The 20,593-nt window shown below is 43.7% G+C and overlaps 6 protein-coding genes across 6 annotated transcripts; 1 reads left to right on the top strand and 5 right to left on the bottom strand.

Annotated features, from left to right (window-relative positions):
* Positions 1-232: 232 nt before the first annotated feature.
* LOC135433297 (aspartate aminotransferase, cytoplasmic-like) lies at positions 233-2,065 on the top strand. The gene is made up of 4 exons (XM_064689310.1): positions 233-687; positions 891-1,365; positions 1,428-1,596; positions 1,668-2,065. The coding sequence occupies exons 1-4, from the start codon at positions 310-312 to the stop codon at positions 2,035-2,037; spliced, it is 1,392 nt and encodes a 463-aa protein (XP_064545380.1). The 5' UTR covers positions 233-309; the 3' UTR covers positions 2,038-2,065.
* A 6,604-nt stretch (positions 2,066-8,669) lies between these two features.
* LOC135433117 (uncharacterized) lies at positions 8,670-11,362 on the bottom strand. The gene is made up of 3 exons (XM_064689075.1): positions 11,203-11,362; positions 9,449-10,997; positions 8,670-9,347 (listed from the first exon to the last, which is right to left on the bottom strand). The coding sequence occupies exons 1-2, from the start codon at positions 11,342-11,344 to the stop codon at positions 9,781-9,783; spliced, it is 1,359 nt and encodes a 452-aa protein (XP_064545145.1). The 5' UTR covers positions 11,345-11,362; the 3' UTR covers positions 8,670-9,347; positions 9,449-9,780.
* Positions 11,363-11,781: 419 nt separating this feature from the next.
* On the bottom strand, positions 11,782-13,001 carry LOC135433345 (uncharacterized). Its single transcript, XM_064689363.1, has one exon. It carries the CDS (start codon positions 12,999-13,001, stop codon positions 11,814-11,816), a length of 1,188 nt encoding a protein of 395 aa, XP_064545433.1. The 3' UTR covers positions 11,782-11,813.
* A 238-nt stretch (positions 13,002-13,239) lies between these two features.
* LOC135433344 (IST1-like protein) lies at positions 13,240-13,925 on the bottom strand. Its single transcript, XM_064689362.1, has 2 exons — positions 13,788-13,925; positions 13,240-13,734 (listed from the first exon to the last, which is right to left on the bottom strand). The coding sequence occupies exons 1-2, from the start codon at positions 13,923-13,925 to the stop codon at positions 13,240-13,242; spliced, it is 633 nt and encodes a 210-aa protein (XP_064545432.1).
* On the bottom strand, positions 13,558-19,990 carry LOC135433342 (uncharacterized). Its single transcript, XM_064689360.1, has 3 exons — positions 15,306-19,990; positions 14,752-15,214; positions 13,558-13,700 (listed from the first exon to the last, which is right to left on the bottom strand). Exon 1 carries the CDS (start codon positions 19,988-19,990, stop codon positions 15,719-15,721), a length of 4,272 nt encoding a protein of 1,423 aa, XP_064545430.1. The 3' UTR covers positions 13,558-13,700; positions 14,752-15,214; positions 15,306-15,718.
* LOC135433343 (uncharacterized) lies at positions 13,935-15,035 on the bottom strand. The gene is made up of 3 exons (XM_064689361.1): positions 14,948-15,035; positions 14,752-14,892; positions 13,935-14,675 (listed from the first exon to the last, which is right to left on the bottom strand). Exons 1-3 carry the CDS (start codon positions 15,033-15,035, stop codon positions 14,134-14,136), a joined length of 771 nt encoding a protein of 256 aa, XP_064545431.1. The 3' UTR covers positions 13,935-14,133.
* Positions 19,991-20,593: the final 603 nt, after the last annotated feature.

The raw sequence follows: 20,593 nt of genomic DNA, 5'->3' as shown, positions 1-20,593 counted from the left end.
AGTGAAGTGCGTGTGCTTGGCCCCCTACACACAGTAGCGCAGAAAACTTTTCTTTTTTTTTCTCAAACAATTCAAATTAAATTACTAGAAAGATTCGTGTCGCCTTGGCTATAATGGAGCAGCACTTGCAGAGACTATGCAAGGCCTGGGTCGATCAACGTACAAAGATTTTCGAAATAAATTATTTCAGATAGAGTTTTATCTTTTGTAGTAGACTATGACTACTTTTAGTTCGGCATTAAAACTATAACTTAAAACTTTGCATTGCCTTTCGGGTTTTCGTTTAAAAAAATTCAAAATTTTCAAGAAATGTGTGCAACCTGCGCATTAGCACATAGCGTCCTGCAGCATGGATTTCGCAAGTCCACCACTCGTTGCAGCTCCGCAACAGCCAAGTTTTTGCCTTTCAGTCGGGTCGAACGTCTAAAGCCCACAGATACGAACAATCTGGAGCAGGCCTTTGAGTTGGACTCCCATCCGCAAAAGATCAATCTGTGTGGAGAAATCTATCGCAACAATGACGGCAAGCCGCATATTATTCAGGCGGTACGCAAAGCTGAAATTGGGGTGGCAAGTGACGACAAATACAGTCATGAACCACAATCACCTCTGGGCAATCCAGATTTCATAAGAGCCTCCAATGAGTTGCTCTTGAATAAAGCAGCGCCTGCTCTATTGCAAAATCGGGTGAGTTTAATTAATATAGGTAGCATGGCAGGTTAGTTGATGGCATTGTGGTCTGCTAAATAATATAAAATGGTCTGGTTTTTATTCTAAAGCTGCATTTTTATGAAGATTGCTTTAGCAAGATCCAAATATTTAGGTCGTGATTGACGGCATGAGATTTGCACAGATTGCTATCTTGCTCATTATCTCACTTTTCAACCCAGGTGCTAGGCGTACAGACACGTTCGAGCCTGGATGCATTGCGCCTTGCCGCACAGTTTCTGCATCAAAAGATGCAGTTCAATGTTTGCATGTTGCCGCGTCCTAGCTGTGAGCTGTGCGAACGTATATTCAAGAGCGCAGGCTTCACCTGTCAAAGCTTTCAGTATTACTGCGAGGCGAAGGGTGAGCTGAATATCTATGGATTGGTCGCCGACCTGATGACCGCACCGGAGGGCGCCGTTGTGCTGCTCGATGCCTGTGCACAAAATCCGACTGGCTTGGATCCCAGCATCGATGAGTGGAAGCTGATTGCGCACATTATTAAGTGCAAGAAATTGCTGCCGCTCTTCCATTTGGAATCACATGGTCTCGCCAGTGGGGATACTGCACAGGATAGTTGGGCAGTGCGTTACTTTGTTGACAGTGGCTTTGATTTGCTCTGCGCCCAGTCGTTCGTCAAGAGTTTCGGTCTTCACAGTAAGTGAAAAGTCTGACTAGCTCCAACTGCCAACGCACTAACTTAAATCGTTTGCATGCAGATGAAACCGTAGGTCAGTTAATGGTCGTGCTTAAGAATTCCATACAGCTGGAAACGGTGCGGGAACAGTTTGAGGCCATGTTGCTTGAGAGCAACGAAAAGAGCTGCTCGGTGTTTGCTAGTCGTATTGTGGCCAAGATACTCACTAACGCATCTTTGCGTCATGAGTGGTAAGACGATTGATAAAGGCAATTGTCTTTACAACTTTCAACATTAACTCTTTCGTATTCACTGTGAACAGGACTCTGTCGCTCCAGGAGATACATCAGCGTATGCAACAAATGCGCTTGGCCTTAAGCAATAAATTGGAGCTGCTTAAAACGCCTGGCAGCTGGGATCATCTAAAAGAACAGTCTGGTTCGCATCTATATACAAATCTAAAGATACCACAGCTGATAGAGCTTCGTAACAAACATATTTATGTGCCCGATTCCGGACGCATCAATCTGGGCGCCTTGAGTACAACTAACGTCGATTTTGTGGCTGGAGCCATACATGATGTAATGCTCTCGATGCAAAGCGAGACAGACACAAATGCTCACATTTTGCCATGTCCATGGCCGTACGTGCAATGCCTTGAGGGTACCCCAACAGAGATTGTAAACAATTGATTTTGGAATATAAGATTATTTATTATAACATTCCAATTACAATATCTCACTAACTGCAACTACTTCTCCTAGCCCAAATCACTTATGCCTGCCAAGGACGCTCGCACAGGAATGAAACGAGTAATAAAATTCAATGTTTTAAAACTCAAGAGAAACTTTTTTCTTACTCCTTGGCAGTATGATGAAAAATGCACTTTGTAATTCTCGTCATAGTCGCACATGTCGTCGCACAGCACTTATAAACGTCACATTAGAGTCAGTTTCTGCAGCAAGAGACATAATGTTATGGGCAAGGGGTTGGGTGCGGATGGAGGTTTTGGCAACAGCTCGTTAAACTAGAGTTTAAAGGTTTTGACGTTGAGTGTACTTGCATTTATGTGTGTGCGACACGCATTTACTGTTAGATGAACTTATATGAGGGTCATATATTTATGAGTTGACATACTTCGAACATAAGGACTTAAATATACAGAGAAATTTAAAATATTTAAGAGCAGCGTTAATTAAAATAGTTATACAGCCAAAACAAGCGAAAGAGCATAGTTTCCCATTTTTAATTTTAAATCAAAAATGTTTTCACATTCACAGAAAAAGCAGCTGCAATTTTGATTTCGAAAAATAAGAAACAAATTCTCAGTTTATTGCATTAAATATTCTGCTTTTTTTTTCTGTGTATGCGCAACAGATTGCGTTTACTATGCCAGGTGGGGTTAAGTAGGCGGCAAGGACGTCAACTTTAAAATGTGGCCCATGTCATATGTACATAAGTAGTTAAGGGCTCGACACGCAACTGTTGCGCCCCAAATATATTTACCCTAAATCGAACCCTTTTTATGTGCTGCCCGCATTGCCCGATGGCGTATTTAACCGCATGGGCTATAAATCTCGCAACTGAGGCAGTTCTCCAGGCAGGCAAAAATAGAGTGAAATACATTTTTTATGCCAATTCGCGTATTTGCTATTACTTTCTGGCAAACGTCCCTTGAACTCTCTGGGGGATTCGCTGGCCCGAGAAGTAGTCGCTGGCATGCAATTTGTCAGCCCTGCGAGCGCCAGTCATTGTCAGGGTTAACCCAGTGCCTTAAAGCGTTCTAATGAACGTCATTGACGAACTCAACTGCCCTTTACAAATCCACAGCGATTGGCGCAAAAACATTTCCCCAATTCCTTTTCAAAGCTTTTCAATTCAATTCAATCGGTTTGACAGTATCAAAGGCAATAAAACTGTGGTGTGGGTCAATACTTATATATATATATATGTATATATATAGTATATATGTTCAAGTTGTTGTATGTTTGACACAAACGTGTTTTTGGTTTCTCTTTTTTTTTTCAAGTGTGCGTGTGGTTTTTATCATTGATTGAGCATGTTAAGACGCCTTGAAGACATCAAATTTACACTTGAAGTGTCTCAAGCGACAAGTGACCCAGTTCAGGGCACAGAATATGGGCGTGTTCTCATTCCACACCCTCTTAACTTTTGCGCTCGATTCGTGAAGTGTGAAATGAATTTAATTTGTGTGGCTTTTCAACAAAAAAAACCGCATCCTCCAAAGTGACGGAATTGAAAGGAGTTTCATGTAAAACAAACATCAAATGGATTCCTGCAATTAAACTTTATGTGATTTAAAAACTTTCTTGAAAATAAATGTCTCAAAGTTACCTTTAATCTAAGTGATATAGAACTCCGCATATATTTGGATTTAAGTGTGAAAGCGGTTAGTTTATATCGTGGACATTGCTTCAATTATTATCTGTTAAATATTTAAACGCCAGCAATAAAATTTCCAAAAAAAATTCTTTATTTATTTATTAAACTAAGTTTTTAATATATTTCTGACATTTTATGTGGTCATTTTCATCAATAATAAACGTGCTCCACCAAGAGACACCCAGCGGCTATGCTGCTGTATTTCTGTGCTCTGTATGTTTTAAATGTGTGCAATAAATATATATAATTTTTTTTTTACTTTAAATTGATGTTTTTAAGTGTATACATGAATGACAAATTATGTGCGTGAATTAAAGATTTTGTAGACAACTGGCAGCTATCAGAAAAAGCGCATTCTTTACCATCAGCTGCTCGCAGATTTTTTTTCAATTTTTATGCACTTGTTTTATTTTTGCAACACGTTCCGTGTCTAGTGTCTTGTTGCACACAGTTTTGGTAATCGATTTACCGCATTTTCGTGGTTTCACATACTTTGCTCAGTGCCCGCAGCTTGTTTCCGCAACGATCCGACCGCAGCGACATGCCAATTGTGGCAAATGTTGTGGATTTGCGCTGTTGGCCGCGGCTCAGGGGAAACGAGCTTAAAAACACGTTAAAAGGCGCAGCACAGATTGTCGTACAGGAATGTGGCAGCAAAAATAAGGTGGAGTGCATAAATGCAGCACCTAAAAAGTCTATTTGGTGGACTACAAAATGAGCTACGTATTCACAATTCTAAACAAGTACGTACATACATGAATACCTTTTCAGCAAGCGCACTAAAAGGGTCTTGAAATATGTTTACCCATTTAGAATATGTTGTTATTGTCCTGTGACACGTTTCATCCTTTAGCAACGTCTCGTCGTGAAACCCAGACTCATCCTCATTGAGTTACTCGCACTTTATGATTCTTTTGACTTTTCACGCCTCGCTTGATTACCTGCAATTTTTTACGCTGTCATTTTATTTTTTCGCTTTTATTTTCTGTTTATACATTTACGTCTTATTTTGCTCAGCACCTAATTTGTCAATTGACGCTGCTTTTATTCGCATAGTTACTGTTGATTTACCTCTAGTTTAAGTGGCAATTCAATTTAAACCTTCAACTTGAAGTTGTACTAAAAATTTTGCTTTTAATAGGCTTTTTGAATAAGCAGTAAAACCATTTTAATATCCTTTAGAAAGCAATGCTCACAGAAACAGGCACTTGCTTAGTTTAGTCAATGGTATTGCCGCATTTATTTGCTTTCCACACTAAAAAGCTTACATGTTTACTTTCTTCGAGTAAATGCTAATAAACATTTTTCGATCGATTCTTTTTAGAGCTATATGTAGTCCGATGTTCATAAGATGTCGCAACTTGGGTTTGAGTATAGTAAAACTCGTAATGCTAAGTTTAGCCAAGATATCTGAAAGCTTAACAAAAATATGTAAGGCAAGAGCGTCTGTTTTTTGAGTGTCTATGACAGATATATGATTTAGTAGTCCTATGTTGAACAAAGCTTAAAGCAAATTAATGATACGGCAGCCTTTTAGTATTTTCAGTATTTTATATATTTTAATATAGATTTATATGTATTTGGTCATGGATCTGGCTTATTTATTTGTGAAATCATGACAAACTCGATTTCTTCTGTGCTTTAAACTGTCAATGCCGAAAGTGACTTTAAGGTCATTCCCCGCAGTAAGGTTGCCCATTTTTAAAGGCACTTCACTTCACATGAATGTAATTTGAAGCAGGAACAGGATGGGTGAATAAATTGGTTTCTGTCGTATAAAGCCATTACTTGGCACCCAGCACACAAAGGGCCCCTCTGTAGGTATGAATTTTAATATGTGTGAATATTTATATGTATATAAAATATTTCACAAGTATGAAAGGAAAGGGAACGTCAACAAGAGCCAGAAAGTTATCGAGTCTTGGGGCTGGTGCCTTTCCAGGTGGGGAAAAAGGGTTGTTGCCAATGTCGCCACATGGCTAAAACTATATTTTGCATTTTGAGTTTAAGAACAGTAACAAACTTTGATAGAAACGTGCTTCCATTTTTAAAATTTACTTGACAGTTTCTGTTCAAATATTATCAATAATAATAACTTGATCAATTAAAAACAATTCTTACCTTGAACTTTAAGCAAGGCGCTTCTAATGTAAACATTATAAACAAGTAAGAGGTTCTAGTCGGGAGCCTGAACCCTCTTTTTCGATTTTAATCGATTATTTTAAAATGGGCAAGTTGTTGAATATCGGAAACAAACTCGATCTGCGCGGGGACTAGGAGGACCTACAGCTAAAATTTCAAGTCTCTAGCTCTTATAGGTTCTGAGATCCTTGCGTTCATACATACGGACGGACGGACAGACGGACAGACGGACGGACGGACGGACAGACGGACGGACAGACGGACGGACGGACAGACGGACGGACAGACAGACGGACGGACAGACAGACGGACATGGCTAGATCGACTCGGCTATTGATGCTGATCAAGAATATATATACTTTATGGGGTCGGCACAAATACATTATACCCTGTTTACCCATTTTTAATGGGTTCAGGGTATAAAAATGTAGCACAAGTTTAGTCCAAATGTTTTGCTAAATTTTAAATCAGTATAGTAATCCGATGACTTGAAGGACAAAGTTTTGTTCATTTAAATTTTACAAAAAGCTAACCGCCAGACTAAGACGCTAGAATCAAAGTGGTTTTTAGTTTCACTCTCGGCTTATGCGAATAGCCTATGATGGTCACATAACAAAGAAAACTTTTGCAACTTAAATTCAAGCACACTTACGCTGAAGTCTTCCAACACGAAGAAGGCACATAAGCTGTCGTTAGTCCATTAACCAAACACCTATTGAGGTGACTGCGCACTTTCAACTCGTTGACACTGGCGTTAGCGAGGTGAGAGTTAAATTTCAGAAGGACCACGGGCTCATTAGCAACATCAGAAGTGCGTTTGGACTGAACCCGATGGCAGCTTAGGCCAACGCGCCACTTTCCCCAGTTAGTTGGAAATGTCAGGCAGCCACAGCTAAATACTTGATACTAGCTAAGGACTGTGTTAGCCATAAATTCGCTTTTGCTAACAATAAGGATATTAGATGTCACTGTCGTCATGTCTTGCTTGTTCGTAGCTCGGAGTCCACAGTTCAGCAATGCAATTTCCATTGCAATGCATTTTCCTTCTCGATTTTCCCTACAAACAAGTAAAATGAAACGGCAATTTCTTGGCCATTTTCATATTGTAGTCATTGCTGTGTGTTTGTGTGTGTGTGCCTGTGTGTGTGTGTGTGAATGTGAATTCATTGTTCATTGTGTGCACGTACTTTATTCATCTTTTATCCTTCTTGTTATCTGTTCTGTTCTACTGCAGCATTTCTTGGATTAAATTAAATTCAAGCTATGTGAAATTAACAAAACTGTTGTTAAGTGCAGCCGGTTTGATCATTGAATCTACTAGACCTGACACATAGCCCCAAACACACACTGAATATCGATTTAGGAAACGAATTCATTTATGAATAACATGAATGAGTGATCTGGTCCTAAGTGCCCGATGAGGAGATACCCTGCAAACATTATATGTACCAATGGATAGTCGATATTTATCATTACATATAATTCCACATATGTATCGATTCTGGGGAAACTTGATTTATCGCAAAGATTAAAGTCTACAGCACCTCTCTTTTTGTTTTCCGAGAGGTCGTCGCGATATATAAATATATTTTATGGATTCGGATATACTGTCTTCAGCCTATTAAATACATTTGTTAAAATCTACTGTACCCTCATTCTCACACATTTTCAATGGGTAGACGGTATAAAAAGTAAGCAAATGGATACCTCAATTTTCGTATATAAATCATGCCTCTTACATGCGTGCTTCCTGCCTGTCTTGCCAGTGTCCCCAATCCCAATCCCATTTCCAATGTGCTGCTTGCCGCCCCTGGGAGCGCCCATTGTTGTTACACATGTAAATAACCCAGAAGGAGAAACTTTATATGCATATCCCATATACATAAGTAACTACATATGTATGTTGGTTATATTATGTATTTTTTGTCTTTTGGGAAACCTACGCACTGTTAACAAAATATTTCAACTTCGCTGCCTTCTGCATGCAATGCGTCCGTCCGACTCGGTTTGAATGTACGGGCCATTGGATCCGTGCAGAGGCAGAGTGGCTGTCGGCCCGAGTGTTTGTAGTTGCACGGCTGAAGGCGGAAGGAAACAGGCCGTACAGAGCACAACACAGCCGGTCACAGGAAATTATTTATATTATTTGCTGCATCTTTTTTGTTTGTTTTTGTTGTTGTTTTTTTGCATGCTCGTTTGCTTGCCAAGATTTAATATGCATTTTAATCAAAATAAAAAGCCGTTACCAAAATGTGGTAATATTAAAAAGTACATACATCGAGATGAAATCCCACTAACAAAGCCACGAACCGAATACAAAATATAAATAATAATTTCCGCTGGCGACCGCAGGACACAACATATCCTTCTTTTCCACACAGCAATGACAACAAAAAACAAAACACAAAAAAAAAGGAAAATCCTCGACAACAGCTGCGTAAAGTGCGTTCAATTATTTTTTTGCTGCTCGTGTTCCTTTTTTTTTTTTGGTTTTGTCGTCATTTCTTATTGCTCCTCTCCTTCCGCGCAGATAAACTTTCATCAAGCTTATAAGTTGAAAAAAAAAGAGCCAAAATTTCTTGGTTCGCTAAGAATTTTAAGCGAAACGCTTCCCGCAAAAACGAAAGTCACTTTGATAGCTGTGCGAAGGCATGTCGCCGACCCGGAAACAAAATCCAATAGTAACAAACAATTTCTCCAATGTTTCAAATTGTTTCACAGACTCAACTTTGTTGAGGCAGCGGGAAATTTGTATTTTTGAATCAAAATGGATGGTATATTTTAAATGTGAAAAATATATTTGTTGTGCTTTTGATTCAATGTACTTTCCTTGTGTTTTTATTTTACAATGCCTTTAAGTGACGTTTCACGTGCAGTTAATTGACTATATGTACATATAATCGTATAATTCTCTCTTGACTTCGCAGCAAACATCTTACATGTATTCCACATTATTAACGCTCGTGTGACTTTGACACCATCAAATTGGGTCGTCGGTTGCGGTCTAAAAGTTGGCTCACATTCGGCTACCCATTATGGTTTTGCCTTGTTAGCTTGAAGAAATGAAATAGGTTTGTATTACCTCAATGCAGGCGCCCCACATAATACAATTTGTTCCGCAACATTGATTTAATCCTTTTCTTCTGCCTCACCGACACACACACACACACACACACAAAGACTCTATGGCAGTGTAGTCGTTCGGCACAATTTCTTAAATTTTCCGTTGGTTTTGTTGCCGTTTTCCGGCATTTTTCGTCCTTGAATTTTTTGCGCTTCTTTCTTACGCATTACCATAAATTCCTTTTGGTTTTCCCTCACTTAGAATTCGGTCCCATTTGAGCTTTCAATACATTTATATTTGCATTTACTGATTTGAAAACGCTGAAACGTACTTCCAGCTGCTTTCCGCACATTTCAAATTCCTCGCTCTTGCGTTTATCCGGCAAGGTAGAGGCTGGGTTCGCAGGGGGGGGGGGGTATGAAAATTATATATTTTATGTTAGCTGGCGGTAAACAATATGTGCGTAAGTAATCTGTGTTGATTTAAGAACCCACCGATATTCCATTACATTATGTTTTGTTTTGTTTTATTTTGTTTTTTTCAATTTATTTTTTGAAAGAAATTAACGGAAACAAAGCAACTAAAAAAGTTGTTGTTTTTCTTAAGCTACCCACCATTCTTCGAAATATTCTTGAGTTTAGAATGGGAAAACATAAACTTTATGAAAATAACAAATCGTATTGTGGGAGGTTCACCCTGTAAACATATACTGCTTACATATTTACATGCATTGGCTAGAGGAAATAAAACAATTGTACATTTTTTAAATGTAAGCTAGTCCTTTGCTAAATAAATAAATGTTGGTTTAATATTTGACAACAAGAGCTTAAGGCACCTCGATCGACTCCACAAGCAGCTCGTTTACTTCCGCCAACTCAGGCGGCAGATGTCCCACGGCTTTGGCCAAATCTGAAACGCGGCACGCGTACAGATAACCTTTTCTGAGATCTTCGGCCTGCAGCCAGCGGAAGAACGAGGGCACAAGTTCCAGATCCACAGGGTCACAGATCATATATGATTCCAGGATCTGGCTCAGTGTGGCGCTCGGATTGTTGACACCCACGAGCGCCAAGCCCCGACTCGGATATTTTCGGTCGATAAGCAAGCGGTAGTAGAGAAGTGGTACAGCCAGCACGCCGTTACAATTAATATCTGTGGCTAGATGGAAGGTAGTTTGGGCCACGTTTGGAAGTGGCATTACGCCATAGGTGCCCGTATAGACATTCACTGAGAGACCTAAGCGAGCCACAAGGCGACGCGCTGTAACCTCCACAGTTGCCCAATGGCCACCATTGAAGCTCTGCCACTGAGGTGCTGCATTTAGGTAGTTAAAGCTGGTGCGCTGCTGGCTGGCATAAATCAGATCTGCCTTGGCCGCCAGGTGTCCGCGTGACAGGTAGAGCCCCGCCTTTAGAAAACCGTCTCTGCTCGCGTCGTCGTCAGGATGCTGCCATAGTTGGGCCACCCGTTGCTGCTGGTGTGCCTGGGAGTAGAGACGGTCCATGTCGTAACCAGAAAATTGGCCGGCAGCGCTGAATTTAACGCGTTTCACTTGTCGCTGAAAGTGCTCGTTGGCTGGGAGCAACTGGTAGGCCGCGTAGTGTGTTCGCAGCTGCTCCGCATCGTGGCACAGCTCCATGGTGCGCACAAATCGACCAGCACTAATGTTATAGCCCACACGGTAAATTCGAGCCGATGAGGCGAAATCACCGTCCCCGCATGGCTGTTCCATACACTCCACAACGTAGGATAGTGGACTGGTGCAGGAAAAATCTCTCAGCTCGTATTTTGTATGCGCCCAATCAAAGGTCGTGTCATGTAGGCAGCGCGCATATATCGAACTGGGAGTAGACGAAACATTCTCATCGCTGTTGGCAATCGCAAATGAACGACTACAATGGAGTTCGATGCTGGCGCCACGTGGTATCTGCAGCTGCCCCTCTTCATTGGGCAGCCAGTAGGTGTCCGTGCCAGGATGCAGGTAGAGCGGCTGCAGATTGGAGTTCGGCAAATCTTTCTGAATGTCCAGCGTGCAAGGGCCCCCTACAATAAAGGAGCGGGATAAGCCGTTGACAATATTTCATATTGGAAATGTCTCAGTAGACATTGGTTTGCTTAATGTTAGACTCGATACCTTTACAAAAACTCATCAAACCTTTGTCTCTTGTTGTGTCTTAGTTTTAATTATAATTTTAGAGAAAGTTTTCATACAATATTTTAGTATTTATGTCGGTACACATGCACTTACCTCGCTGAATTGTCTCTTCCACATGGACTTCCTCAAGATCTTTGATAATTTGACCCACTTCTGCCGCTGGCTTTATTGCTTCGCGCGCTTGAATCTCGATCGTAGACGCGATCATCAAAAAAGTGAGCAAACATTTATGCATGGTCAACAGCGTCACTGTCTCGAAGTGAGTCGTGCGGCGTCTGGCCGCTAACTAAATAATCTGTGGCTTATACAGGTGTTTTTCTGTTTACATTTCGCATAATAAATTCCCTTGCTATCGCTCTCTCTCAATTCATCTCGCTCTCTCTCTCTCTCTCTTTAAGCACACAGCCGGTTTTAGTGATTCAATGTGCCCGAATTACGGCGAGAGCGTTTTGTGTTGTAAATGTTCTTAGAAATTATGGGTGTGCTTACAATGTCTTTAAGCACGCCCAAGCTCGGCTTATTGTTTTATAAAGAATATATTGATTTATATTCGCTTTCACTATCATTTGATCTTGGAATTAGCGGTTAACAATTCAAAACTCGCCCAGTTGCAGTTTCACTTTGTTTATTCTATTAAAACACATTGTTTTTTTTTAAATTGCTGATATAACGCACAACAAGACACATATTTCTTAATATTTATCTTAAAAATTGAAAAAACTGTCTGATTCCGTTTCGTTGCTGCGTTGTCTTGGTCTGCGCGAGCTGCTAGCAGTGCTTATACTGCTAACAGTGACACTGGCATCCACAGAGGCACCATCTGAGTCTTGGTTAAGAGACGTCTGAGTCATGTAGGCAGCGGATCCGTAATCTGACGAAATGTTAAGTCCTTGCCCCTGTTTCCAGTCTGCTTGCATAGTGTAGGGACGACCGTTGATAGAGTAGGAAGATTTTTGCATTAACTGTCTACCATTTGCAAATCCAGAAGTCTGGGCGGAATATTGACCGGCAGCGTTATTGTTGTTCCATTGTCCAGGGTTGCCACCCATTCCTCCTCGTCCACCCATTCCATTGCCACCCATTCCATTGTTACCCATTCCATTGTTACCCATTCCATTGCCACCCATTCCATTGCCACCCATTCCATTTCGACCCATTCCCATACCACCGTTCCCGTTAGGCCCATTCGGACCGTTAGGGCCCATTCCCAAGCCACCTTGACCACCTTGTTGATATCCCATGCCCATTCCGTTCCCACACATTCCAGCATAACCGATTCCATTCCCTCCCACCCCACCATTGTCACCTCTTCCACGCATTCCATTGCCACCCATTCCATTTCCACCCATTCCATTGCCACCCATTCCATTGCCGCCCATTCCATTGCCACCCATTCTATTGCCGCCGCCCATTCCATTGCCGCCGCCCATTCCATTGCCTTGCTGTCCAGCTTGTCGACGTTTGTCAAATCCATTCACACTTCGCTTCTTGCGATTGGACGTGTTCAAGTTGCCATTCATATCATTTGAATTCATTCCGTTTCCATTCATTCCATTTCCATTCATTCCATTTCCATTCATTCCATTTCTATTTCTGCCATTGCCGTTCATTCCATTTCTATTTAACCCATTACCATTCATTCCCGTTCCCTCGTTAAAGTTTCCACACATTCCATTTCCCCTTGGACCCATTCCACCAGGACCCATTCCACCTGGACCCATTCCCCCAGGACCCATCCCACCATTTCCGTTGCCACCTCTACCACTCATTCCATTACCACCCATTCCATTACCACCCATTCCATTACCATTTCTGCCCATACCCATCCCATTGTCACCTCTACCACCCATTCCATTTCCACCCATTCCATTGCCACCATTACCTCCGCCCATTCCGTTACCCATCTGCCCAGCCTGTCGCCGTCTGTCAAAGCCATGAACTGATCGCCTACGTCTTTCTAGTGAAATACCTGAAATCAATTATCATATTGGGTTTTATAGAACAATTTTAATTTTGAACATACGGGTGATTTTTACTTTAATCTCTATTGGTAAAATAATTATTTGATATTGAAAATTTTACAGATCAGTAGATTTTAACGTTATTTAGTTAGTTTTATTGCAACACTGATTATCCATATGAGTTGTAATCGTTATTATTGTTAACGTAATTGTAATTGTTGTTATTGTTGTTGTTGTTGTAGTAGTCGTAGTTAGGACTTTGAGTTGTGTACGGGTTATTGTAAGTAGGATAAAGTCCGCCTGGCCCATAATATTGATTGTAGCTGTAGCCGATGCCAGATACACTCACCACGCCAATAGGCAGAATGACAACTGACATCGGCGGCATTATGCTATATTGGGGTGGAGACATAGGCATTGGCATTGGCATGGGCAATTGTCTGGGCTGTACTGGAGGATAATACACAGGAGCAGGAGGAGGCACAGGAGCTGGAAGGGGTCTCGCTATCGGCATTGGCATAGGCATAGGCATGGGATAAGGCATTCGTCCTGGCATAAATACTTGTCGGGTGGTAACATTATGTTGTGCTTGAGATGATTCTAATTCCATGTCAATGAAGTCTGGAGAATCTGGGAAGATCAATTGCCAAAAGAAAAAGAGAGACTGGTCAGGAGAATAAATTCTTATGAAGCAGTGCCCGCAAATGGCAGATTCACATTGATGTTATAATAGTAATAGTTGGGCGTCGGATTATAGTAGCCGGGATAAACCGAAGTGTATGTTGTTGTCTGACGACCTAATTCCGAGCCTCTGCCATAGTACAAATAGGTCGGATAGGCCAGATTGATGGACATATACGGATTCAACTGAGGCGGTGCTTGTCGGGGCTGTGTGGGAGACACTAATTGACGTGGCAATGGCGCTGGAATAGCACCTTGTGGTAAAGGTAACGGCAATGGTAACTGTGGTTGCGGAGGGTACAACACCTGGGGTGAACGTCGAAGACGCGTTCCAGAAGAGTCTGGCAAGAAAAAGAAGCAGAAACAGAAACCACTTTAACCCCTAAACGGTTATATAAAGCAAATAGTTGCTAGTTGATGCGGATGGCCTAACGGATCTAGCAAGCGGATAGTTTTGTGCCAGTCTGGGATAGCAATTGAAGTAACAGGGCGGTGATGGAGACATCAACTGCGGTCTGGAAGCGGTTTGGGCGTTGGGATAAGGCGGCGCAGACCTTGAGGCGGGCATGTAAGGCGAGGGCGCATTCGAGCAGGCATATGGATAGTAGGGACTAACAATGCAGGGCTGTCGCCAGGGTTGGCTATTGAAATTGGGATTGGGGTTTGGCATGGACTGCTGGTTGCCATCCTGCACAATGACCAAAACATTCGCCTGTCTCTGATCTGCATGGCTCGCACCTGGATCAGCGCCTGGCGCTCCATTGAGGAGCTCAATGCCGCCGTCCGTATCTGAGTCCGGGTTAATGTTCAGTTGTTGGTTCAGATGGAGCGTGCTGGTGCTGGGACTAGAGATGGGTGCGCTGATGCTACGAGTGTTAGCTGTGGTGGATGTGGTGTCGATCGTGAAACGATTTAATTGCTGATCTGAAACGGATCAGTAAAAGGTTTGCTGTGAGTGTGTGCCGATGGAAGAAGTGAGGTTCATACGGAATTTACGCACCTGGACTAAACGCACGCTCCACGCATTTGGGATACTGGCCACAGTGCTCGCCATCCTGTTGATCCTTTTCGCAGGCCACGCTGGCTAGAACACATCTTTCAGTAGGCGTACAGCTTATATCGCGACAATCGCGTCCAAATTCTGTCAAATTCAATCCAGTTAGCAAACGCTTCACTGTTCACAAACGATCACTTACTTCTATAGGCATTGACATGGGCTCTTACGGCCACAAGCATGGCCAATATGCAACAGGCAACGTAGCCAATTCGCCACTTAATAAACATGACTCAGATATTTGATAACTCTTGTTTTCGTAACTGAAGTCTGCTCTCATTGTGGGCTCCATTTTATATCATTTTTGTGATATGCTTGAATTATTTTGTACATTTCGCGCACAAATTATTCAAGCGAAGTTTTCCAAATTTAATTGAAAATAACTGATTAATTATGGCAATCCTGATAGCTATGGGTTATTTAACGGAATATTCGAACTTAATTATGTAATTATTTTGATTTAAAAATTAATTAATACCACAAACATTTTGTTGACTTACATCAAAATTCCAAAAAATCAAATGTCGTTGACATGCAGTATTAATTGAAGCACAGCCCATTAAACGAAATTGTTATTGGGAGATAGGAAAAACATACAATTTAAGAACTCCTATTGTTCACATTGCAATACAATGTCCGATATGTGCTGATAAGCAATGTCAAAGTCATGGCAAATCGGATGGGGTAAGTGGCGCTTCAGCGGCTCAGGTGAAACGTGTGGCACACGGCAAAATTTGCGTTGGTTATAAATTCAGGTAATTCCAAAATGGATGTTATCAATTTGAAAACAAAAAGCGCTTATCGTTGTATCGTCATTATTTATTTGTACTTTATTTATTGTATGCTTAGATTATTTCATTTGTTCAAATTTGTGATACGGGTTGCTTAAAAGTTAAAGTTAATATTTTGGATTTTACGCCGAAATGCCTAATATGCCATTCGTTTGCAGACTCTCCAATGGCAAGTCTTTGACAACTTCTATGAAATCTTCCACAGTACAGGCATACGAATAGCCCTTCTTTAGATCCTCCTTGGTCCAACTAATCCAGCTGATTTGATCACCAATGTCTGGGCAGATAACGTAGTCTTCCTGAATCTCCTGCAGGCTAATATACGGATTGTTAACGCCCAACAGCACAATGCCCTTGCGACTATCCCGATCGATAATCACACGGAAATATAACTTGGGCACGGGTATCAGACCATTGTTGTTCACATCAAAGTCCAGATAGAGCTCGTGGGGCACGCCCTCTGCATCCGGCAGCGTGGAGACGCCCCACGTGCCCGTATAACAATCAACGTTAATATTCTCGTCGGCAACGAACTTCCTCACGCCATCCTCGATGCGCTCCCAGTTGCCCGCATTAAAGGTCTGCCATTGGGGCGCGGCATTTACAAAGAAGAAGCTCGCCTGCTGGGCGGCACCAAAAATGTAGTCCGTCTTGGCGGACAGGTGGCCCCTGGCCAGATACACATTGCCGCTAACATTGAAATATGGCGAGGCATCCATGCCCAGAATTTCGCTGATTGTGATGTTCTGCTGCACCTGTGTGTATTTGCCGTTGACGTCCTTGCCGCCATAGAAGTCGCCAGTTATAAAGCTGGGCCGGCTGACAGATCGCTGATACTGTGCACTGCTGGGCGTCAGCACATGGTGCACATAGCGTGTTACCTCTTCCAGCTCATCGTGGCATACATCGTACGTTTGCAGGAAATCGTCGTGTTCATCATTGTTGGCAAGCTGGAAGCCCACCTCCAACAGATTGGTGCCGCCATTGCACTGGCGACTTGTGCGTCGAGCGGTGTAGCTTGGCCAGGAGGTGCACACAAAATCGCTGATCTGGTAGACACTGCCAAGCACCAGGAAACTCTCCTGTTGCCAGCAGCTGGCATTTAGTCGAGCATAGCCCGTGAATTGCCCTTGAAAGCCCCTTGATCCGCTGCAATGCAGCTCAACTGCCTCTCCGTGCTTCAGCTCCACAAGACCCTGCGTATTGGGCTCCAGATATTGTGGCGTACCCTGTGCGTCGCGCAGAACATAAAGCGGAGCTGGATCTTTAAGATCGCCGTTCACACGAAAGTTGCACAGCTGCTGTGGCTGCTCCTCGTTGAATTCGGTGACACCTAGCAAGCCTGTGGTGTCTAACTGATCCAGTGGCAGATCCTTGACCACAGCAGTAAAGTCTTCCACAGAGCATGCGTAGGCATAGCCCTTCTCGAGCTGCGCTTTTTCCCAGTCTAGCCAATCCAGCTGTGCACCCACATCCTCACACACAACATAGTCCTGCAGAATCTCGGCAAGGCTGGCATGTGGATTGTTGGCCACCACCAAGGCAATGCCCTTGCGACTCAGCTGATCAATGACAATGCGATATACTAGCCGCGGTACAGGCAGCTGCTGTGCGCTCGCATCCAGATAGATCGGCGTCTGTTCGCCGGCGGCACTTGGCAATGTGGCCACGCCCCAACTACCTGCATGCACGCTGACATTAAGCGCCTCATTGGCCACAAACTGCCGAAGACTACGCTCCACAGCCAGCCAGTTACCAATGTTAATGCTGCGCCACTGTGGTACCGCATTTACATAAAAGTGGGTGGCGCGTTGCGCTGAGCCGTGCACAAAATCCTGGCGAGCAGCGAGTTGTCCGCGTGTTAGGTAAAAGTCGCGACTGCTGTCCAGGTACTGACTCGCGTCTAAGCCGAGAATATCGCTGAGTGCCTCAAGCTGATGTGATTGACTATAGAACACATTGACGTCCTTGCCAGCATAGAAGTCGGCACGCAGATAGCCCGGCTGTGCCACGTTCCGCTGATAGGCAACATTGGCTGGTGTCAGCTCGTAGCGTGCGTAGCGTGTTATCTGTGCCTGCTCATCATAGCAGAGCTGCAGCTGCGGTAACAGGCCGGCGGCCACATTGAATCCAATTTGTAGCAGCTCAGTGCCGCCCTCGCAGGGATCTCCGGTGCGCACGGCTTCGTAACTGGGCCATGTTTGGCAGCTAAATGAACCTATCTCTACATTCAGGCCTTCCGCCTCGTACATCTGATTGCCCACACAGCGTGCCGTTAGTGCGGTATATCGATTGAAGGGTGTGGCCAGCGCAGCTGTGCAGTGCAAATCAATGCTGGAACCATCATCCACAGTATAAATACCCGATTCAGTGGGCAAAAGCCAACTTAGTGCGCCCTGTGGCGTGAGCAGTGGGGCCGGATCTTTAAGATCACCATTAATGCTAAAGTAGCATTGATCGGGATTAGGAGTGGGAGACGGAGTAGCAGTTGGGGTGGCAGGTGCACCGGTTGTTGCAGTTGAACTTGAGGCTGTGCTGGAGGATTCGGTACTGCTTTCCGGTGGCGTTGTGGACGGTGAAGTCGTTGAGACTGTCGGAGCAGCGGTGCTAGACTGTTCGGTAGATGGCGCCTCAGTAGTGCTTACTGTAGAAACGGTGCTGGGATACTCGGTGGGGCTTGATGGCGACGTCGTCGATGGCTCCTCCGTGGGGCTAACGCTAGAAACGGTGCTGGGATCATCGGTGGTGCTTGCCGGCGACGTCGTCGAGGGCTCTTCCGTTGTGCTGACTGTAGAAACCGTGCTAGGATCCTCGGTGGAGCTTACTGGCGACGTCGTCGAAATCTCCTCCGTGGGGCTAACACTGGAAACGGTGCTAGGATAATCGGTGGTGCTTGCCGGCGACGTTGTCGAGGGCTCCTCCGTGGGGCTAACGGTAGAAACGGTGCTAGGATCCTCGGTGGAGCTTACTGGCGACGTTGACGAGGGCTCCTCCGTGGGGCTAACGCTAGAAACCGTGCTGGGATACTCGGTGGGGCTTGATGGCAACGTCGTTGATGGCTCCTCCGTGGGGCTAACGCTAGAAACAGTGCTGGGATATTCGGTGGTGGTGCTTGACTCATTATCCAGACCAAGTATTCCATTCGTGTGCAGATCATCAAGCGGCAAGTCCTTAACAACTTCTGTGAAATCCTCCACAGCACAAGCATATGAAAAGCCCTCATGCAGATCCTCTTTAAGCCAGGAAACCCAACTTAGCTGATGTCCAATATCTTCGCACACAATGTAATCACTTTGAATTTGTTCCAAGCTGACATAGGGATTGTTAACACCCATAAGAACAATGCCCTCCCTACTAGCACGATCGATAATGACTCGGAAGTACAATTTGGGTACTGGTATCAGGCCATTATTGTTCTCATCAAAGTCGAGATAAAGTTCTCGCTCGATGCCGTCGATGTCGGGTAGCGTTGAGACGCCCCAGGTTCCGGTATAGCAGTCAACTGTCAAATTCCGATCGGCCACAAATTTGCGAACGCTCGTCTCAATACGCTCCCAGTTGCCGCCATTGAAGCTCTGCCATTGCGGGGCCACGTTGATGAACAGAAAGGTGGACATTTGCGCCGCGCCGAATATCTGATCCGTTTTGGCAACCATGTGACCGCGAGCTAAAATGCGATCTTCGCTGTAATTAAAGTAGGGCGTGGCATCCATGCCCAAAATCTCGCTAATTGTAATATTCTGCTGGACTTGTGTGTACTTTGTATTAACGTCCCGGCCGCCGTAAAAGTCCAGCTCGACGAAACTCGGCCGCGCCACACCATGTTGATAATCGTAGCTGGAGGGATACAGCACATGGTGTACATAGCGTGTGACCTCGGCTAGCTCATCGTGGCAGACGTCGTAGGTTTGCAGAAAGCCATCGTCATCCAGCTGAAAGCCCACCTTGACCAGATCTGTGCCACCATTGCACTGGCGACCCGTGCGCAGCGCCGTGTAGCTGGGCCACGCAGCGCAGCTGAAGTTGGCAAATGGGTAGATCAGATTGTCGACCAGGAAGTACTTTTGCTGCAGGCACTGTACAGTTAGTTGTGTACGATTTTGAAAGGGTGCTGCAAAGCCAGCACCCGGACAGAACATGTCGAGCAGTTCGCCATTGGTCAGACGCACTGTGTCCGTGGGATCGGGCACGATTAGCTCGTAAAAGTCATGTCGCGCGAAGAGCGGAGCTGGATCATTGAGATCACCGTTTACACGAAACTCACAATCTCCGAACACGGGAACACCCTGCTCACCCTCGGCGTAAGGCAACACGCGCGGCAAGTGACGACTATTCGCGGAGCTAAAGCTGAGCACCAGCTCCAGGATTAAGATCACAGTCACGTAGCACTTCATAGCACTACGCGTAGGCTCGTTATGCCAAACTGTTCGCTTGTTAAGAACGTTCTTATATGACTATCAAGACTTCATATGTCGAAATTATCGTTATCATAACTTGGCAGCCAGCGCACTTATTTATGACAGTTGATTATAAATTATGAATTGGTCAGTTTAAAAAGATATGTATGTCCCGTGGACCGAGCAATGGCCGCATTATTACTATAACATTTGGCTAAGAGTTTAACTCTTCCGTACGATTTATTTATAGAATTGACAACCACTTAAAAGCTGACAGCTGTCCAATATAATTAGCTATAACAACATTGTTGTCAATTCTTTATCAATTATTGAGTGGATTTATGTTGATAAGCATTTGCTTATGAGATTTGCATAGTACGGCGGTAGAAGCAGAGTAAGAAGGCATTCGAATGTCTGATATCGGAGTAAAGTGTTCTGCCTAAAGGTCGATATTAGTAAACTTCCTAATTTACCATTTATTTTCGTCTTAGACGTTATAAACCTTATCATATGGGTCTTATAAAGTTTATAGCATTATGTGGAACAAGAAGTTTAAAATTTATATTTGGAAATGAAATAAGCATGTTACCTAAACACAAA

Source organism: Drosophila montana, unplaced genomic scaffold (genome assembly GCF_035044405.1).
Source record: "Drosophila montana isolate Dmon_TW-CO22-7 unplaced genomic scaffold, ASM3504440v1 contig_3217_1, whole genome shotgun sequence".
NCBI lineage: Eukaryota > Metazoa > Arthropoda > Insecta > Diptera > Drosophilidae > Drosophila > Drosophila montana.
Note: the sequence above shows the minus strand (reverse complement) of the source record. Positions and strands in the feature narration are given on the sequence as shown.

Bases quoted from the DNA above. Each gene is read 5' to 3' on its own strand.
- LOC135433345 (XM_064689363.1), bottom strand. From the start codon at position 13,001: ATGGGCGGAGGTAATGGTGGCAATGGAATGGGTGGAAATGGAATGGGT.
- LOC135433297 (XM_064689310.1), top strand. From the start codon at position 310: ATGTGTGCAACCTGCGCATTAGCACATAGCGTCCTGCAGCATGGATTT. The intron at 1,366-1,427 runs GTAAGTGAAAAG...GTTTGCATGCAG, and splicing joins CAAGAGTTTCGGTCTTCACA to ATGAAACCGTAGGTCAGTTA. The intron at 1,597-1,667 runs GTAAGACGATTG...CACTGTGAACAG, and splicing joins GCATCTTTGCGTCATGAGTG to GACTCTGTCGCTCCAGGAGA.
- LOC135433342 (XM_064689360.1), bottom strand. From the start codon at position 19,990: ATGAAGTGCTACGTGACTGTGATCTTAATCCTGGAGCTGGTGCTCAGC.
- LOC135433344 (XM_064689362.1), bottom strand. From the start codon at position 13,925: ATGTCCATCAATCTGGCCTATCCGACCTATTTGTACTATGGCAGAGGC. The intron at 13,735-13,787 runs GTGAATCTGCCA...TCTCCTGACCAG, and splicing joins ATTACTATTATAACATCAAT to TCTCTCTTTTTCTTTTGGCA.
- LOC135433343 (XM_064689361.1), bottom strand. From the start codon at position 15,035: ATGTTTATTAAGTGGCGAATTGGCTACGTTGCCTGTTGCATATTGGCC. The intron at 14,893-14,947 runs GTAAGTGATCGT...TGAATTTGACAG, and splicing joins CCATGTCAATGCCTATAGAA to AATTTGGACGCGATTGTCGC. The intron at 14,676-14,751 runs GTGCGTAAATTC...GATCCGTTTCAG, and splicing joins GGAGCGTGCGTTTAGTCCAG to ATCAGCAATTAAATCGTTTC.
- LOC135433117 (XM_064689075.1), bottom strand. From the start codon at position 11,344: ATGCATAAATGTTTGCTCACTTTTTTGATGATCGCGTCTACGATCGAG. The intron at 10,998-11,202 runs GTAAGTGCATGT...CCTTTATTGTAG, and splicing joins GGAAGAGACAATTCAGCGAG to GGGGCCCTTGCACGCTGGAC.